The sequence below is a fragment of the Pelophylax lessonae genome (genome assembly GCF_965119305.1).
Source record: "Pelophylax lessonae genome assembly, chromosome: 3".
NCBI lineage: Eukaryota > Metazoa > Chordata > Amphibia > Anura > Ranidae > Pelophylax > Pelophylax lessonae.
Genome location: NC_138770.1, coordinates 687,862,078 through 687,881,917, shown reverse-complemented (window position 1 = coordinate 687,881,917; position 19,840 = coordinate 687,862,078). Strand labels below are relative to the sequence as shown.

Sequence of the window (19,840 nt, the reverse complement as noted above, 5' to 3'; positions counted from 1 at the left end):
TTTTTTTTTGGGGATGTTCAATATCAGAATGTGAAAATTATTGTTTTTTTTGTTTTTCAGAATTGTCGCTCTCTTTTTGTTTATAGCGCAAAAAATAAAAATCGCACAGGTGATCAAATACCACCAAAAGAAAGCTCTGTTTGTGGGAAAAAGGACGTCAATTTTATTTGGGTACAGCGTCGCACGACTGCGCAATTGTCAGTTAAAGTAACGCAGTGCTAAATCGCAAAAAATAGCCTGGTTATTAGGGGGGAAAATTCTTCCGGTCCAGAAATGGTTAAATGACTCTAATAAAGCATCCATAGTAATATAATACAACATAGAATAAATGCATGGAGGTGAAAACCCTTCAGGGAACCCCCAGGCTGCTTATTTATATTTCTAATATCAGCCCAGTGATTGCACTGCGTATACTGATTATTATTAATGTTTTCCCCTTTTATTGTGTTCCTTAGATCAGTCTGGCTCCTGTTTTCTTCTCTTTTTTCTTTATTTGAATGTCTTTTTGGCTGAGCCACAATGAAACTTGTGGGTCAGGATTTTGGGTTTTAAAGTGATACTAAAGCCTTGATTTTTAAATACCAGAAATGTTATACTTAGCGCGCTCATAAACATCCAGTGATTATAGAACCAGCGATTATAGGAAACCACTATGTGACAGGAACCCAGTGCTCATAACCCCATCAAAGCCAAATCCGGCTTTGTTCGGGACTCCAACCAGTCGGTGGATGTGTCGGCTGGTTGCTCAGGTTTGCCGGGGGGACTGGAGAGCCGGGCAGAGCAGCGGAAAGCAGCAGGAGGGAAGGGGGGACATCCCCTCCCGCTCGCTGGGATAGCGACCGAGCGCCTGCCGAGTGGCATCAGCTGTTATCTCCTGAAAGCCGACCGCCAGCTCCAAAAAACGGTACCGGGGTGATGACTGCAGCTACATATCATCCCACTACAACCACTTCTCCAAACCTACGTACAGGGACAGGTAGAGGGACAGGTACGGGTACAGGTATAGGGACAGGTATAGGGACAGGAACAGGTATAGGGACAGGGACATCCCCAGGGACAGGTATAGGTACAGGGACGGGGACAGGAACAGGTATAGGGACAGGGACATCCCCAGGGACAGGAAAATTGACAGGGACAGGTATAGGGACAGGAACAGGTATAGGGACAGGGACAGCCCCAGGGACAGAAAAATGGACAGGGACAGGTATAGGGACAGGAACAGGGACAGGGACAGGAACGGGTATAGGGACAGGTAACGGGACAGGGACATCCCCAGGGACAGGAAAAGGGACAGGTACAGGGATGGGTATGGGGACAGGAACAGGTATAGGGACAGGTATAGGAACAGGTATAGGGACAGGGTCATCCCCAGGGACAGGGACAGGTATAGGGACAGGTACAGGAACAGGTATAGGGACAGGTATAGGAACAGGTAACGGGACAGGGACATCCCCAGGGACAGGTATATGGACAGGTACGGGGACATCGACAGGGATAGGTACGGGTACAGGGACAGGTACGAGTACAGGGACATCGAGAGGGACAGGTATGGGTACAGGGACATCCCCAGGGACAGGTATAGGAACAGGGACAGGTATAGGAACAGGGACAGGTATGGGGACAGGTACGGGAACAGGGACATCCCCAGGGACAGGTATAGGGACAGGGACAGGAACAGGTACGGGTACAGGAACATCTACAGGGACGGGGACAGGTACAGTGACAGGGACAGGTATAGGGACAGGAACAGGTACAGGGACAGGAACAGGTACAGAGACAGGTATGGGGACAGGAACAGGTACAGAGACAGGTATGGGGATAGGAACAGGTATAGGGACAGGTATAGGGACAGGGACAGGTATAGGGACAGGTACAGGTATAGGGACAGGGACAGGTATAGGGACAGGTATAGGGACAGGGACAGGTACAGGTATAGGGACAGGGACATCCCCAGGGACAGGTATAGGGACAGGAACAGGTATAGGGACAGGTATAGGGACAGGTACGGGGACATCCCCAGGGACAGGTATAGGGACAGGAACAGGTGCAGGGACAAGGACAGGTATATGGACAGGTACAGATTTGCAGGAAATGCTACATTTAACCTTGAATAAAAAGGAGAACAGCCTGCTGATATCTGCATTCTGATTTGTGGTAGATGGAGAACGGAAAGTACATCCCACTGCTAATCGCTGCAGGGGGAGGCGGCAGAGCCTATAAGGCAAAAGCGCATATAATCCAACCAGAGCAGCTGGAGAGCAATTTCACCGTGCCGGGCCTGAATGGAAAATCTGGGGCGGCAGGTAAATTCCTGGGGGGAAGGGGGAGGGGGGTTACTTTCTTTTTATTCAGTTTAATATTTACGTAAGTCAGAATTCTGCATCCAAAACCCGCAAAACCTGGGCGTGTCTCTCATTGGGGTCACCAACCAAAAATAAAATGTTTTCTTTTAAAAACAGATCAAAATTTTTGCAGATTAATAAACTGAAAATGTTGTCTAAATTATAACAATTTGGAAATAATAATAAAGTACGAAGAACAAAAAAGAGAAACAGAACTCCGCCCTGCGTCAGGAGGACTTTACTGGCATAGATGTGGGACGATATCAAACATATAAAGGTAAGTATATTTATTCAAACATTAAAAATGTATCACATAGTATCTGTTTAGCATCGATACATCATAAAAACATGACAGAGATACGACCCCAAAGACCAATTCTGATACCTCCCCCAATAGGAATAGTTCCTCCTTTTCTTGGTCCTGAAGAAGCTATGCAATACAGCGAAACGCGTTGACCTACGGAGGTGACCTCTACTTACAGACACCCCCCGATGAGGTTCCCAATTGGTGCTATCCCTATTGGGGAAGGTGTCAGAATTGGTCTTTTGGGGTCATATCATGTTTTTTGTTATGTTTTGTTTTTATGATGTATCGATGCTTTGTGATACATTTTTAATGTTTAAATAAATATATTTTGATACCTCTATATGTGTGATATAGTCCCACATCTATGCCAGTAAAGTCCTCCTGATGCAGGACGGGGTTCTGTTCCTCCTTGTACATATTTATGGATGCGGCATAATTAGTGGTCACCATCGTTCATATTATATAATAATATTTTACTGATTACATCCTTACTAGCCAAGCTGGCCGCACACATTACAACCTGATTGGATAGTAATAGAATAGAAGGTTCTAAATAACCAATGCTGACCCGTGTTCTTTTTTTTTAATGCTGCAGGTGGGGGAGGAGGATGGAGTGACCACCCAGCATTCCCATGGGCTGGCAAGTCGTTGGCGGACGGTGGCACCGGAGGGGAGTCCTGCCCCCAAGCCCTAAAGAAGTGGGGATGGGAAACCAGAGGTGGTTTCGGGGGAGGTGGTGGCGGCTGCTCCTCCGGTGGAGGTGGCGGAGGATACATCGGTAAATATGGTTCCAGTCCAAATGGCGATGAAGTTGATTGAATAAACTGGAATGCCTGACAGTGATTCTTTGTGCGGCAGGTGGCAACGCCGCGGATGACAACAGCCCAGATGCGGATGGTTGGGATGGGGTGTCCTATATCAGTCCCCTCGGTGTCCTCTACACCCCTCCACTCAAAGGTGAGAAAGCCGTGTAGACAAATTCACCAATCAATTTTTCCTTCTACACTATATTACCAAAAGTATTGGGTCGCCTGCCTTTACACGCACAGGAACTTTAATGGCATCCCAGTCTTAGTACGTAGGTGAGTTGGCTCCGCCCTTTGCAGCTATAACAGCTTCAACTCTTCTGGGAAGGCCGTCCACAAGGTTTAGGAGTGTCTATGGGAATGTTTCACCCAGAAGGGCATTTGTGAGGTCAGGCACTGATGTTGGAGAGAAGGCCTGACTCGCAGTCTCCGCTCTAATTCATCCCAAAGGTGTTCTATCAGGTTGAGGTCAGGACTCTGTGCAGACCAGTCAAGTTCCTCCACCCCAAACTCGCTTGCAGCTTCAGCCACATGGACTCCGGGGGAGGGGGAGCTCTGGACAATTGCAAACACCCAACTCATAAGGGCTGTGCACACCTTCCCAATCAGGGTGCTGGCTACCGGTTGGAGAATTTATCCCTCCCAAGTCCACTACAAAGCCTCTGAGCTCCAGGACCCGTACCAGGACTTACTAATCCCAAAAAACTGAACGACTTGTCCTCTTTATACCAATCACACAGCCTGGAGCCCCTCAGCCTGTATGGATGAGAACCCAGAGTGCCACTTAACCCTTCTTACTCCCTGCCAGGGCATTGTACTGTCATAATGTATTTTTAAATGCAGGCTTTTTAGGTGCAAGTGGTGTAAGTGAATGAGACCTGGTATAGAAGTCATATCTAGGACATACAGTGTAATTAGCAATAAAGCTTCATGTTATTCTGTTAGCATTGGTCAAATCTAGAACCTGAAAATCTGCAAATATGGTGGAAAGCAAAAAAAAAAAAAGATACACAGTCTAAAGGCAAACACTTTTTTGAGTTTTGAATAGAGTGGGGGGAGGGGAAGGGTTAGAACATCTGCCAAATTTTTATCTCTATTTGTGACCATTGGTGTCAGGACCTAAACCTGCAACCTCTGCGGTGTCTGGCAGTATCTGCTGAGCCACCTGAGATGCTGGACATCTCCCTGGACAATCCCTTCGACAATCTTGCCTTGAACCTTGTTTCTTGTGAACCTTGAACTCTTGAGGACCGTGCCCTGGTACTAACATGCAGGAAAAACCCATCCCCACCATCAGGAGCTCTGACGGGGTTAGTGCTTAGACCCCCCCCCCCCTCCTCCCCCACTCATCCACCAGAGTGAGCTGCTTGTGAAATTATTTATTTGGTCAGTGGCAGCCACTGTACTACTATTGCTACTAGTCTGACCATGACAATTGGTGACCATTGACACAGACAATGATAGTGGGGGAAAAACTCCTTACATCCATGTTTGTCCAGCAAACTTAACCCTAACATCCATGTGCTCCCTGTAGAGTCCTTCTTACATCCATGTGTTCCCTGCAGAGTCTTCCCTTACATCCATGTGTTCCCTGCAGAGTCTTCCCTTACATCCATGTGTTCCCTGCAGAGTCTTCCCTTACATCCATGTGTTCCCTGTAGAGTCCTCCTTACATCCATGTGTTCCCTGTAGAGTCCCCCTTACATCAATGTGTTCCCTGTAGAGTCCTCCTTACATCCATGTGTTCCCTGTAGAGTCCCCCTTACATCCATGTGTTCCCTGCAGAGTCTTCCCTTACATCCATGTGTTCCCTGTAGAGTCCTCCTTACATCCATGTGTTCCCTGTAGAGTCCTCCTTACATCCATGTGTTCCCTGTAGAGTCCCCCTTACATCAATGTGTTCCCTGTAGAGTCCTCCTTACATCCATGTGTTCCCTGTAGAGTCCCCCTTACATCCATGTGTTCCCTGTAGAGTCCTCCTTACATCCATGTGTTCCCTGTAGAGTCCCCCTTACATCCATGTGTTCCCTGTAGAGTCCTCCTTACATCCATGTGCTCCCTGTAGAGTCCCCCTTACATCCATGTGTTCCCTGTAGAGTCCTCCTTACATCCATGTGTTCCCTGTAGAGTCCCCCTTACATCCATGTGTTCCCTGTAGAGTCCTCCTTACATCCATGTGTTCCCTGTAGAGTCCCCCTTACATCCATGTGTTCCCTGTAGAGTCCTCCTTACATCCATGTGTTCCCTGTAGAGTCCCCCTTACATCCATGTGTTCTCTGTTGAGTCCTCCTTACATCCATGTGTTCCCTGTAGAGTCCTCCTTACATCCATGTGTTCCCTGTAGAGTCCCCCTTACATCCATGTGTTCTCTGTTGAGTCCTCCTTACATCCATGTGTTCCCTGTAGAGTCCCCCTTACATCCATGTGTTCCCTGTAGAGTCCCCCTTACATCCATGTGTTCCCTGTAGAGTCCCCCTTACATCCATGTGTTCCCTGTAGAGTCCCCCTTACATCCATGTGTTCCCTGTAGAGTCCCCCTTACATCCATGTGTTCCCTGTAGAGTCCCCCTTACATTCATGTGTTCCCTGCAGAGTCCTCCTTACATCCATGTGTTCCCTGTAGAGTCCCCCTTACATCCATGTGTTCCCTGCAGAGTCCTCCTTACATCCATGTGTTCCCTGTAGAGTTCCCCTTACATCCATGTGTTCCCTGTAGAGTCCTCCTTACATCCATGTGTTCCCTGTAGAGTCCCCCTTACATCCATGTGTTCCCTGCAGAGTCCTCCTTACATCCATGTGTTCTCTGTAGAGTCCTCCTTACATTCATGTGTTCCCTGTAGAGTCCTCCTTACATCCATGTGTTCCCTGCAGAGTCCTCCTTACATCCATGTGTTCTCTGTTGAGTCCTCCTTACATCCATGTGTTCCCTGTAGAGTCCTCCTTACATCCATGTGTTCCCTGTAGAGTCCCCCTTACATCCATGTGTTCTCTGTTGAGTCCTCCTTACATCCATGTGTTCCCTGTAGAGTCCCCCATACATCCATGTGTTCCCTGTAGAGTCCCCCTTACATCCATGTGTAGAAGGGTCATAGCCGGTTGGCAGTAGATCCACCAGTCTCCATACTATGATACACAGACCAGTTATTTTTTACCCGGACAGTTGCTGTGGGCTGAATACTGACCTGTAGTTGGACTGATTTGGCCTGCAGGCCGTAGTTTGGAGATCCCAGAGCTAAAATATGAGTTTCCTCCACATTAGGGAGGAGAAGAGAATTCTCCATGACCCCGGTAATAACTTAGAGGTTTTACCCTTCACTACTCCATCAACTCCAACAATATGAAATAAAATAGAATGTATTGGCTCCGCAAACACTTGTAAGCGCACAAAGTGGTCATTACAAAGTTACATCATTTATTACCAAATACAGTCCCATTATATACATTGCATCCATTCTACAATCACTGACTCTGGTCTTCTATGCCAGTGACGGAGAGCCACGGAGAGGTGGAGATAAAACTGGATCTGAATTGCAGCCACTGTGAGATGGACGAATGTTACATCGATCCCGAGTCTCAGAAGCTGATGTGTCACTGTGAGCCGGGGAGGGTCCTGGCTGAGGATGGAGTGACCTGTACAGGTAAGATGGTCCGCTGTTTGTAATAGAGCCCATAGTCCTCATCATTGTCATCAGCAGTGATGAAGGACATTTTAGGAGCAGTGTGAGGAATATTGCTTAATTGAAGACATTTTGCTTACTTCCTGCTGCTTATTTTATAGACTTGGGTTACCAGTACCTGCCAGTAGAGTATGGTTACCAGTACCTGCCAGTAGAGTATGGTTACCAGTACCTGCCAGTAGAGTATGGTTACCTGTACTTGCCAGTAGGGTAGGGTTACCAGTACTCACCAGTAGGGTTACCAGTACTTGCCAGTAGGGTAGGTTTACCAGTACTCACCAGTAGTGTAGGGTTACCAGTACTTGCCAGTACGGTAGGGTTACCAGTACTCACCAGTAGGGTAGGGCTACCAGTACTTGCCAGTAGGGTAGGGTTACCAGTACTCACCAGTAGGGTAGGGTTACCAGTACTCACCAGTAGGGTTACCAGTACTCACCAGTAGGGTAGGGTTACCAGTACTCACCAGTAGGGTAGGGTTACCAGTACTCGCCAGTAGGGTTACCAGTACTTAGGATAATGTAAGAATACCCCTGCGCAATTTTGTATAAATGTAAAGGCAAAATGATAGCTACAACTACCGATCGGCCTTACCAAAGCTGAGAGAGATGTAAATAAATATAGAGAAAATGTAGAGCTGCGCTAATCAAAATGTAAAGGTGATATGACTCCAAGGGAGAGTAGTTAGAAGGTGAGCCAATGTAAAAAGTTATATGATGGCAGTGACAATAAATGAAATGCAAAATCCTAATGTAAAAGAAAATACAAAAAAATAAAAATATAGGTGCAATCAAAAGTATCCAATACACATGTTATTCATTGAAAAATCAGGTGGTAGGAGAGATATAAAAATAAATACACACTGTAACGATGTGGGAATAAACAATGATCCATAATATATGTCCCATATGTCCCAGCACTGAATGGGTAAACAAGGAGAGGAAAACCCTTCTGGGTGCTCTACATCCTTACCCTACTGCTGTAAGGTAAGAGCGTGAAGTAAATCCACTGGCAGTAATATGATATTCTCTGCATGAAGCAGGGGGAGAACCTGTCATCTCCAACTCAGACAAAGCAACATAGAAGGATGAAAAGCCCCATATAGTGTAGTAGAGAATGATTTGTTTATTAAAAAATGTATACTCACATTTAAGTGGAATACAATCAGCATCGACATCAATCATATGTCCTCCAATACAGCCGCCAGCCGCACTTCTGGGTTCGCCTATCGTATACGTCCCAATACGTAATATACGGTCATGTGACTTCCTCAGGTGATCCAGTACTTGTCAGTAGGGTAGGGTTACCAGTATTTGCCAGTAGGGTAGGGTTATCAGTACTTGCCAGTAGTGTAAGGTTACCAGTATTTACTAGTAGGGTAGGGTTACCAGTTTTCGCCAGTAGGGTAGGGCTACCAGTACTCACCAGTAAGGTAGGTTAACCAGTACTTGCCAGTAGGGTATGGTTACCAGTACTCGCCAGAAGGGTTAGGTTACCAGTATTTGTCAATAGGATATGGTTACCAGTATTTGTCAATAGGATATGGTTACCAGTATTTGCCAGTAGGGTATGGTTACCAGTACTTGCCAGTAGGGTAGGGTTACCAGTATTTGCCAGTAGGGTAGGGTTACCAGTACTTGGTGTCCACAGGAAAGTTTGATGGCCTCTATCAGCCCCATGGTAAGGCTCTGTGAAGTTCTCAGTAGCTAATGGAAGGTTGTTGAGATCCAAGGAAGGAGAACTGCCAAGTATGTGCTGAGCAATGTTATGTTTGTAGAATAATTATCTCTGATTCAAGAATGTATAAAGAGTCTTGCCAAGAAAGTAAAAATCATTCTACACTGTTGCCTGTGCTGAATGTACTGTGCCCAATGTCATGTGCCCAATGTAGCGTGCCCAATGTATTGTGCCCAATGTACAATGTACTGTGCCCAATGGCTGGTGCTTTGTGGAAAATTTACACCGATCGGCCATAACATTCTGACCACTGACATGTAAAGTGATGTTTATCTGGTGACAAGTGGGTAGGATATGTCAGGCAGCAAGGAACATGTTACCCCTGAAGCTGATGTGATCAAAGCAGAAAAAAATGGACAAGTGTAAGAATTTCTGTGACTTTTGACAACGGCGTATTTGTAATTTATAGAGGATGGGGTCAGCGCAACTCCAAAACTGCAGATCACTGGGATGTTCCCGGTCTGCAGTGGTCAGGAACGACCAAAAGTGGTCCAAGGAAGGAAAATTGGCCAACCGGTGACAGGGTCGTGTGCGGCCAAGGCTCATTGATGGAGGTGGGGAGAGAAGGCTCATTGATGGAGGCGGGGGAGGGAAGGCTCATTGATGTGGGGGTGGGGAGGTAAGACTCATTGATGGAGGTGGGGGAGAAGATTTATTGGGGAGAAGGTTTATTGATGGAGGTGGGGGGAAGGCTCATTGATGGAGGTGGGGAGAGAAGGCTCATTGATGGAGGCGGGGGAGGGAAGGCTCATTGATGTGGGGGTGGGGAGGTAAGACTCATTGATGGAGGTGGGGGAGAAGATTTATTGGGGAGAAGGTTTATTGATGGAGGTGGGGGGAAGGCTCATTGATGGAGGTGGGAAAGGAAGGCTCATTGATGGAGGTGGGGGAGAAGGTTTATTGATGGAGGTGGGGAAGGAAGGCTCATTGATGGAAGTGGGGAGAGGAGGCTCATTGATAAAGGTGGGGAGAGGAGGCTCATTGATGGAGGTGGGGAGGGAAGGCTCATTGATGGAGGTGGGGAGGGAAGGCTCATTGATGGAGGTGGGGAAGGAAGGCTCATTGATGGAGGTGGGGAGGGAAGGCTCATTGATGGAGGTGGGGAGGGAAGGCTCATTGATGGAGGTGGGGAGAGGAGGCTCATTGATGAAAGTGGGGAGAGGAGGCTCATTGATGGAGGTAGGGAAAGTAGGCTCATTGATGGCAGTGGGAAAGGAAGGTTCATTGATGGAGGTGGGGAAGGAAGGTTCATTGATGGAGGTGGGGCGGGAAGGCTCATTGATGGATGGTGGGAGAGAAGGCTCATTGATGGAGGTGGGGAGAGAAGGCTCATTGATGGAGGTGGGGAGGGAAGGCTCATTGATGGAGGTGGAGAGGGAAGGCTCATTGATGGAGGTGGGGAAGGAAGGCTCATTGATGGAGGTGGGGAAGGAAGGTTCATTGATGGAGGTGGGGAGGGAAGGCTCATTGATGGATGGTGGGGAGGGAAGGCTCATTGATGGATGGTGGGAGGAAAAGCTCATTGATGGATGGTGGGAGGGAAGGCTCATTGATGGAGGCGGGGGAGGGAAGGCTCATTGATGTGGGGGTGGGGAGGTAAGACTCATTGATGGAGGTGGGGGAGAAGATTTATTGGGGAGAAGGTTTATTGATGGAGGTGGGGGGAAGGCTCATTGATGGAGGTGGGGAGAGAAGGCTCATTGATGGAGGCGGGGGAGGGAAGGCTCATTGATGTGGGGGTGGGGAGGTAAGACTCATTGATGGAGGTGGGGGAGAAGATTTATTGGGGAGAAGGTTTATTGATGGAGGTGGGGGGAAGGCTCATTGATGGAGGTGGGAAAGGAAGGCTCATTGATGGAGGTGGGGGAGAAGGTTTATTGATGGAGGTGGGGAAGGAAGGCTCATTGATGGAAGTGGGGAGAGGAGGCTCATTGATAAAGGTGGGGAGAGGAGGCTCATTGATAAAGGTGGGGAGAGGAGGCTCATTGATGGAGGTGGGGAGGGAAGGCTCATTGATGGAGGTGGGGAGGGAAGGCTCATTGATGGAGGTGGGGAAGGAAGGCTCATTGATGGAGGTGGGGAGGGAAGGCTCATTGATGGAGGTGGGGAGGGAAGGCTCATTGATGGAGGTGGGGAGAGGAGGCTCATTGATGAAGGTGGGGAGAGGAGGCTCATTGATGGAGGTAGGGAAAGTAGGCTAATTGATGGCAGTGGGAAAGGAAGGTTCATTGATGGAGGTGGGGAAGGAAGGTTCATTGATGGAGGTGGGGCGGGAAGGCTCATTGATGGATGGTGGGAGAGAAGGCTCATTGATGGAGGTGGGGAGAGAAGGCTCATTGATGGAGGTGGGGAGGGAAGGCTCATTGATGGAGGTGGAGAGGGAAGGCTCATTGATGGAGGTGGGGAAGGAAGGCTCATTGATGGAGGTGGGGAAGGAAGGTTCATTGATGGAGGTGGGGAGGGAAGGCTCATTGATGGATGGTGGGGAGGGAAGGCTCATTGATGGATGGTGGGAGGAAAAGCTCATTGATGGATGGTGGGAGGTAAGGCTCATTGATGGAGGTGGGGAGGGAAGGCTCATTGATGGAGGTGGGGAGGGAAGGCTCATTGATGGAGGTGGGGAGGGAGGGCTCATTGATGGATGGTGGGAGGAAAGGCTCATTGATGGATGGTGGGAGGGAAGGCTCATTGATGGAGGTGGGGAGGGAAGGCTCATTGATGGAGGTGGGGAGGGAAGGCTCATTGATGGATGGTGGGAGGAAAGGCTCATTGATGGATGGTGGGAGGGAAGGCTCATTGATGGAGGTGGGGAGGGAAGGCTCATTGATGGAGGTGGGGAGGGAAGGCTCATTGATGGAGGTGGGGAGGGAGGGCTCATTGATGGATGGTGGGAGGAAAGGCTCATTGATGGATGGTGGGAGGGAAGGCTCATTGATGGAGGTGGGGAGGGAAGGCTCATTGATGGAGGTGGGGAGGGAAGGCTCATTGATGGATGGTGGGAGGGAAGGCTCATTGATGGAGTTGGGAGGGAAAGGCTCATTGATAGAGGCGGGGGGAGGGGAGTTTCATTAATTGAGGGGGGGAGGGAAGACTCATTGATTGAGTTGGGGAGAGAAGGATCATTGATGGAGGTGGGGGGAAGACTCATTGATGGAGGTGGGGGGAAGGCTTATTGATGGAGTTGGGGGGAAGACTCATTGATTGAGGTGAGGAGGGAAGGCTCATTGATGGAGATGGGGGGAGGGAAGGCTTATTGATGGAGGTGGGGGGAAAAGTCTCATTGATGGAGGTGGGGGAGAGAAGGCTCATTGGTGGAGAGAGAAGGCTCATTGGGGGAGGGGTGAGGAAGGAGGGCTCATTGATGGAGGTGGGGGAAAAGTCTCATTGATGGAGGTGGGGGAAGGAAGGCTCATTGATGGAGGTGAGGAGGGAAGGCTCATTGGTGGAGGTGGAGAGAGAAGGCTCATTGGTGGAGGGGTGAGGAGGGAGGGCTCATTGATGGAGGTGGGGGGGGGGGTGGCTTATTGATGAAAGGGAGGGAGGCTGGCCTGTATAGTTCGATCCAATAGAAGAGCTACTGGAGCTCAAATTGCTGGTGAAGTGAATGTTGGTTCTGATAGAAAGGTGTCAGAACACACGGAGGATCGCAGTTTGTTGTGTATGGACCTGTGTAGCCGCATAGTAGTCAGGATGCCCATGCTGACCCATGTCCACGCCTACAATGGGCATGAGAACTGGAGCACGGAGCAAGGAAAGAATGGGGGCCTGGTCTGATGAATGACGTATTCTCTTACATCATGTGGATGGCCAGGTGCGTGTGCATTGCTTACCTGGGGAAGAGATGGCAGCAGGATGCAGTATGGGGAGAAGAGAAGCCAGGGGAGGCAGTGTGATGCTTTGAGCAATGTTCTAGAAGCTGGGATACATTGGCTCCTAACATTCATGTGGATGTTACATTTGGAGGTAATGCCTGTTTTGGCAGCAAAAAAGACTAACTATGTATATATGTAAAAGGAGGACCTACTCAATGTTAGGAGGGTGGTCGTAGTGTTGTGGCTGATCAGTGTATGACTTGGACCTAAGCTCAGAACAGTATATAAGACCCTGTTCATGTTTCAAAACTGACAATATATTGTCCACCGTAATCATTGCCCGTTCCCCGATGCCCATTTAATTATTCATCCAGTCTTCAGAATTTGTCCACATTCTCCATTGCTTTATTTCATGGCTTCTGTTTTTCAGATGACCAAATTCAGTCATCCCAGGAGACGCATCTTCCCCTCTCTCTGGTGTTGTCCATCGTGACCTCTGGCCTTGTGGCTGCCCTTATCTTGGCTTTCTCGGGTGTCATGATTGGTGAGTCACTACTGTATAAAGAATCGCTGCTCTACAGAACAGCACAAATGTACAAATACACTTTGAAATTGAGTTGTAACCCATTCAGTTTAGAAAGGTTTTCCTTTCCACGGGGGATTGAATGGCTGGTAAATAATTTGTGCTACCATGTCCTTAGATACCATAGAACTGCGATGTCTCCGTACAGCTAATCTCTGATAAGACTTTAGACTACAGTGATTGCATTCCAATCAACGTTCTTCATGAGAGTTTTCAGCCTGTGAGTTTATGATTGCCCCCCTTGATGCTCATCACTTGATTTATTCATGTCTATCGACCCCCTAAGTGGAAGGAGAATTTCTGGAGAACCTTTTTGTTCTATATCAGTCGGCCATTATCAATGAAAGAACCCCTTTCCTCTCTACAGTGTACCGCCGGAAACATCAGGAGCTTCAGGCCATACAAATGGAACTACAGAGCCCAGACTACAAACTCAGCCAAGTCAGAACATCCACCATCATGACCGACTACAACCCCAACTACTGCTTTGCCGGCAAGATCTCCTCCATCGGAGACCTGAAAGAGGTGCCCAGGAAACACATCTCACTCATCAGGTGAGGCCTAAAGTATAACATCACTTAACGGGTTAATTCATGATAGTTCTAGTGTAGTAAAAAAAAAAGGTAATATGATATTGTTATACAGTGCCTTGAAAAAGTATTCATACCCCTTGAAATGTCCCACATTTTGTCATGTTACAACCAAAAAACGTAAATTATTTTTTTTTTTTAACAGAAACACTTTTATTGATTTTCAAACAGTAGGTACAATGCATTACTCACAAAGAGTAGACAACAAAAAGAAAAATCAAATCAAGAATACAGTGTACAAAATATAAGTGCAAACAAGTCAGAAGTACTACTGACCAAAAAAGGAAAAAAGGGGGGTAAAACAGTAGGGGAACACAATCTTAGCTATATGACGAGTGAAGGATGTCCCCAGCAAGTATAGGGAGGAAAATACGAGACACAAGAAACACCAGAAACAAGAAGAGGCAGGCAGAGAAAGGCTGAGAAGATGAAGGCGGCGGGGGATAACAGGACAGGTAAGTGAAAGGCAGAAGAAGGAAAACCAGTGCATCATACCCGCACCTGAGAGCCCATCCAGAGACCCCAAACCTTATCAAATTTCTGGGGGCAACCCCTACTCATGTATGTAAATTTATATAAGGGTAAGACCGAGTCAACCAGGCAGTGCTGTATCTTGGCCTCGGCCGACAAGGCCCAGGCCTAGGGCGGCACTTTGCAGGGGGGCAGCAAAAAAGCTGCACCCCACATGAAAAAAAAGCAGCCTCCTCTCAGCTCCCGCACGAAATGGGTCCCCACCAGCTTGTGCTACACATTTAGTATAGTGCCAGTCTTATGGGGCGAATTGGGCTTGAGGGCAGGCTCCACGAGGCAAATCACTGATAAGGCAGCACTGATATGCTGCACTGATGGGCACTGATGAGGGTGCACTGATGGGCACTGATGAGACTGAACTTATGGGAACTGATGAGGCTGCACTGATGGGCACTGATGAGACTGAACCTATGGGAACTGATGAGGCTGCACTGATGGGCACTGATAGACTGTGGTTGTGGTCTGTGGTTTACAGATGACAAGGCGGGTCATAAACAGGAAGGGGTGTGGCCTTTACAGGAAGGGGTGGGTTATATTTAAATTAGGGGGTGCACAAGTTTATTTAGGCCTAGGGCAGCACAAAACTTAAATACACCACTGCAACCAGGGTCCTCCCATTGTGAGACCGGAGGGGGATCGGCCGATTTCCAGTTCAACAGTATCGTTTTCCTGGCATAAAATAAAAGGTAAAACACATATGGATCCTAGGGGAGACTAAGTCACAGAGGCCCAACAGCAGCACCCGGGGATCAAGGACCATAGTGGGAACACCCACGCTCCAAATCTCATCAACCACCTCCTGCCAGAAAGTTTGGACTACGGGACAGGACCACACCATGTGTAGAAAGGTGCCGACCCGGCCGCAACCCCTGGGGCATGCACCCGAGCTGCTGGGATAAATTCTAGCCACCCTCTGAGGGGTATAATATGCCCTGTGAAGGAACTTCAGTTGGATAAAATGGTCTCTGGCGGAGATCATCCTAGTCACAAAGTAGCCCAGCCCTTCCTCCCAGGCCTCCTCATCAAGTGATGGGACATCCTCCATCCAGTGAGCAAACAGCCGGGGGCAAGAGCCCTCCAGCTTACAGGCTATTCTGAGATACACTGAGGAAAGTATACGGTCAGCATTTCTAGTGATCAGGAAGCGCTCCACCAAGTTGGGGGCCAACGCAATGTCTCGAGGGAATTGGGATTGCAGCGCGTGTTTCATCTGCAAATAGCGAAACAGCATAAAAGAGGGGAGACCAAATTTAGAACGGAGCATCGGGAAGGGGAGCAATTCCCAGCAGGCATAACCTGTTGAAGTTTAGTGATACCGAACCTATGCCACAACCCTGGATCCGGAATGGACCGGAGATGCGGCAGCCTGGGGTTCCCCCAAAGCGGGGTGTGTGGGGAGACAGTGTCGGGGTCACCGACCGCAGCCAACATCTGTCCCCAGATTCGAATTGTGGTCCTCATCGGTACTGTCAGCAGCTGATGAACCCCGGGTCCGCGATACACCAAGTTGCTGAGGGCCGCGTAGGAACCCAATATCGCCGCCTCAAGGCCCACCGCCCGATTGTCTCTCGGCTGGGCAAACCACCAGCGCACCGTAATAAACACTGCCGCCCAATAGTAGTGACGGAAATTGGGCAGCGCTAACCCTCCCTGGGACAGTGGATGGAAATTGGGCAGCGCTAACCCGCCCTGGGACAGTGGACGGAAATTGGGCAGCGCTAACCCGCCCTGGGACAGTGGACGGAAATTGGGCAGCGCTAACCCGCCCTGGGACAGTGGACGAAAATTGGGCAGCGCTAACCCGCCCTGGGACAGTGGGAGCTGCAGGTAGTCCCGGCCCAGATAAAGTCCACCAAAGCCCGATCTAGTTTGAGAAAAATAATTCAGTATATGCACCGGAGTATTGCGGAATACATATAGGAATTTGGGGAGAAAAAACATTTTTATAAGGTTAACCCTACCCACCGGCATCAAAGGCAGAGACCTCCAGGTCTGGCAATGGGCAGTTATCTGCTGTAGGACAGGGTAAACATTGCCGTCCAGGTACCTGGCAAGGAACCTCAATCCCCAGATAGCAGAACTTTGTGACCCACCGCAAGGGTAAAGAAGGGAAGGTGGGGGGGGGGGGCGATAACGAGAACAGCAGTGATTCGCCGCAGTTAATACGCACACCGGAGAATGGACCGACGCGGTCAGTGATTTTTATTGTTTTTTTTTTTTTTTTTACTAGTAATTGCGGCGATCAGCGATTTTTTTTTTTTTTTTTTGCAGGACTGCAACATTTTTGACACTTTTGGGGGACCAGTGACATTACTACAGTAATCAGTGCAAAAAATATTCACTGTCACTGTACTAATGACACTGGCAGGGAAGGGGTTAACACAGTAGGTGATCAAGGGGTTAAATGTGACCCTAGGGGAGTGAGTCTAACTGTGGGGGGGGGGCTTGTGAAATGACCATAGAGACCTGTGATCCTATATAGAAGGAGCTCTGTGATCATTCCAGGGAGACGAACGGTCTGCTGTGTTTACAACATCCGACCGTCCTTCTCTCTCAGCGGGGAGCGATCGTGGGTATCAGGTAGCAATTGGAGCCGCCTGCCCTGTGCATTGGAGTCCCTGCTGATGAGTGGCAGCGGGAGCGCACCGCCGGCGGAGAGCCCTCACCCCCTAGCTACAGGCACGCGACCGACGTATACCTGCGTTGGTTTGAGCAGGAGGGGCTGCCTGCCGCAGTATACCTGCGGCGGGCGGTCCGGAAGCGGTTAACTTCCTATGATTTTCAGCTCCTTCTAGTGCCCATAATGCAGTATTTTACTGAAACATCTCTATCAGGAAATTTCTGTATTATGGCCACTAGATGGAGCTGGAAAGCATATGAAATAAACATATTAGACACAATACGGGGATTATTTGTGGCGGGTGTAAGAATGCTGAGACATTCACATGGCAAAAGTGAAATTCCGCGAAATAGAGAAACCCTATTAAAATACATTGTAGGCATGTTTATTTTACTGTCACTGTACGTGTAAAAGCATTTTAAGGTCTTTAAACACACTTTTAAAACAATAGAAACTCATTTAAACACATAAATGATACTGAGAGACAGAGCAAGAGCTATGGAAAACACGAAAATATTTCATTTTTAATGATTTATACAGTAAAATAACATTACAAAAAAAAACGCGAATTACCGGGACTGCAAAAACTGAACCGCGATGGAGCGGGGGTTTACTGTAGACCCCTTTGATTCTGCAAGCTAGGCCCCATAGACCCCCTCCGATAATCACAGCCCCCCCCCCACCCCCGTGTGTATATATACAACAAATAATACAAATATCCGTTTCGGTTGGACTCCAGCGAGACCTTTCCTATATTAGTGGAGACACACAGGAAGTCCCTTATCGGAAAATTCCACTCATCTAAATGAGATATAATAACAAATGACACCAAATTGAAGGTCTTTTATACAAAGTGATAACCGGATGGAATTCACTTCCACCTGATTGTCAAAAAAAGTTTCCCTTGATGGATTTATCCATAAGACACGGAAAATAATACGGCGCAAAGATACATTAATTACTGTGAATCGCCGGACTTCCATTCCCGGAGCTCATTGTCTCTATGAAGTGAAGAGGAGGTACAATCCCCCAATTTCAGCCTGAGAGGGGCGCTATTCTGTGACTCTTCCTCTGTTCTCATTACATTTATGAGGTGTCAGTGGAAGACCTTGTAGTGGATTCAGAATCAATTTGTCGGAGGTCTCCGAGTTCACGTAGATAGATGAGCTCCGGATCGATTGTCTCTTCAGCTGGAGAACTTGCTGCAAATTTTAATGATAACGACTTCTCGGCAATGTCAGACATCTGTCACTCAACTTTACAACGGACTTCACACCTCAGGCTGCCGGGAACCGTCTTCTCACTGGAAAGAAATAACTTCCATCACTCCAAATAAAATTCTCTGAGGATTTATAGAAGATGTCCCCAATTTGGATGAATTACTTTCAAATGGAAACTCTGGACGGCGGACGGCTCCTCGGGTTGATGATGTTGAAGTTAATCTGAACCTTGTTTTACAAGAACATAATAAAATAAAACTTCTCCAGCTGGTATGGAAACTCCTGAGATTTCAATCGTTTATAATGTAGTTACAAAGTTGGTAAGGTTGAATAAAGACGCAGTGGCGGCAGGGCCGGGGCGGGGGGGGGGGGTGTTGGGGTCGGCAGATGGACCACACCATACCCCCCCCCCCCTGGACCACGCCATACACCCGCCCCTCCCCTGGACCACACCAGCCCACACACCATACTTTTTAAGAAGCAACGGGCTTGAGTCTGGAGGACATTGTAAGGAAATTTAGAAATTATGCTTTCCTTTCCTACAGAGGAACATCTGGACTCTCCCCCCCCCCCCCCGGTGCTCTGCGCCCCGAGCCCATCCTTTTTTGAAGCCTATTAGAGCCTCTGGCTCTAATCACATGCTTAAAAAAAAAAAAAAAACATTGGAATCCATGCGTCGGGCGCCCTGCATGTGTAGATTAGGGGGCCAGACGCATGGATGGGGGGGGCGGCGCTCCTGCACCCCCAATAGACGACTGCCCCTTACAAGATGTTAAAGTGAACCTGTTGCTAGGCTCTGGACATTCAGACTTTGATACATTCTTAACAATCAGTAAATTACTTTTATTTCAAGTCACTTATCTCTGTAGCTGCCGGCATTGTGGAGAAATTCATCCTCAAATTTCACAGCAAAAAGTCTAAATGTGATTCTGAGCCAGATGCCTAGGTCAGGAATTATAGCTGATAAATGTATCATCTGCCTTTGGCTGCCCCTCTTTCCGTTAAGGCAGGGGTCCCCAAACCTTCCAGTACGAGGGCCACATTGTATATTTCATAAATATTCATAGGCAAAAAAAAAATCAGTTCTATAAATAAATGAACACAAATGAATTAAAAAACAGGATTCCAGGAAGAACTTTACATCACAATCCTCCCCGTCAAATTAGAGCCTCCCATTCACATTGGATTTCCCCCTTCACATCAGAAATCCCCATACCATCAGAACTCCCCCTTCACATCAGAAACCCCCATACCATCAGAGCTCCCCCTTCACATTAGACTCCCCCCCCCCCGTCAAACCAGAGCCCCCCATTCACATTGGATTTCCCCTTTCACATCAGAGGCCCCCATACCATCAGAACTCCTCCTTCACATCAGAAGCCCCCATACCATCAGAACTCCCCCCTTCACATCAGACTCCCCCCCCCCACCCGTCAAATCAGAGTTCCCCATTCACATTGGATTTCCCCTTTCACATCAGAAGCCCCCATACCATCAGACATCAGAGCTCCCCCTTCACATCAGAAGCCCCCATACCATCAGAACTCCCCCTTCACATCAGAAGCCCCCATACCATCAGAGCTCCTCCTTCACATCAGAAGCCCCCATACCATCAGAG

The 19,840-nt window shown here is 48.3% G+C and overlaps 1 protein-coding gene across 1 annotated transcript in view; it reads left to right on the top strand.

The window, feature by feature from the left end:
• LOC309549478 (ALK tyrosine kinase receptor-like) overlaps positions 1–19,840 on the top strand; it is a 249,071-nt gene that overhangs the window by 189,074 nt on the left and 40,157 nt on the right. The window contains 6 exon segments of the mRNA XM_082249784.1: positions 2,159–2,303; positions 3,245–3,427; positions 3,508–3,606; positions 6,941–7,093; positions 13,109–13,222; positions 13,629–13,815. Of these exon segments, the coding sequence (XP_082105910.1) occupies positions 2,159–2,303; positions 3,245–3,427; positions 3,508–3,606; positions 6,941–7,093; positions 13,109–13,222; positions 13,629–13,815 (881 nt within the window).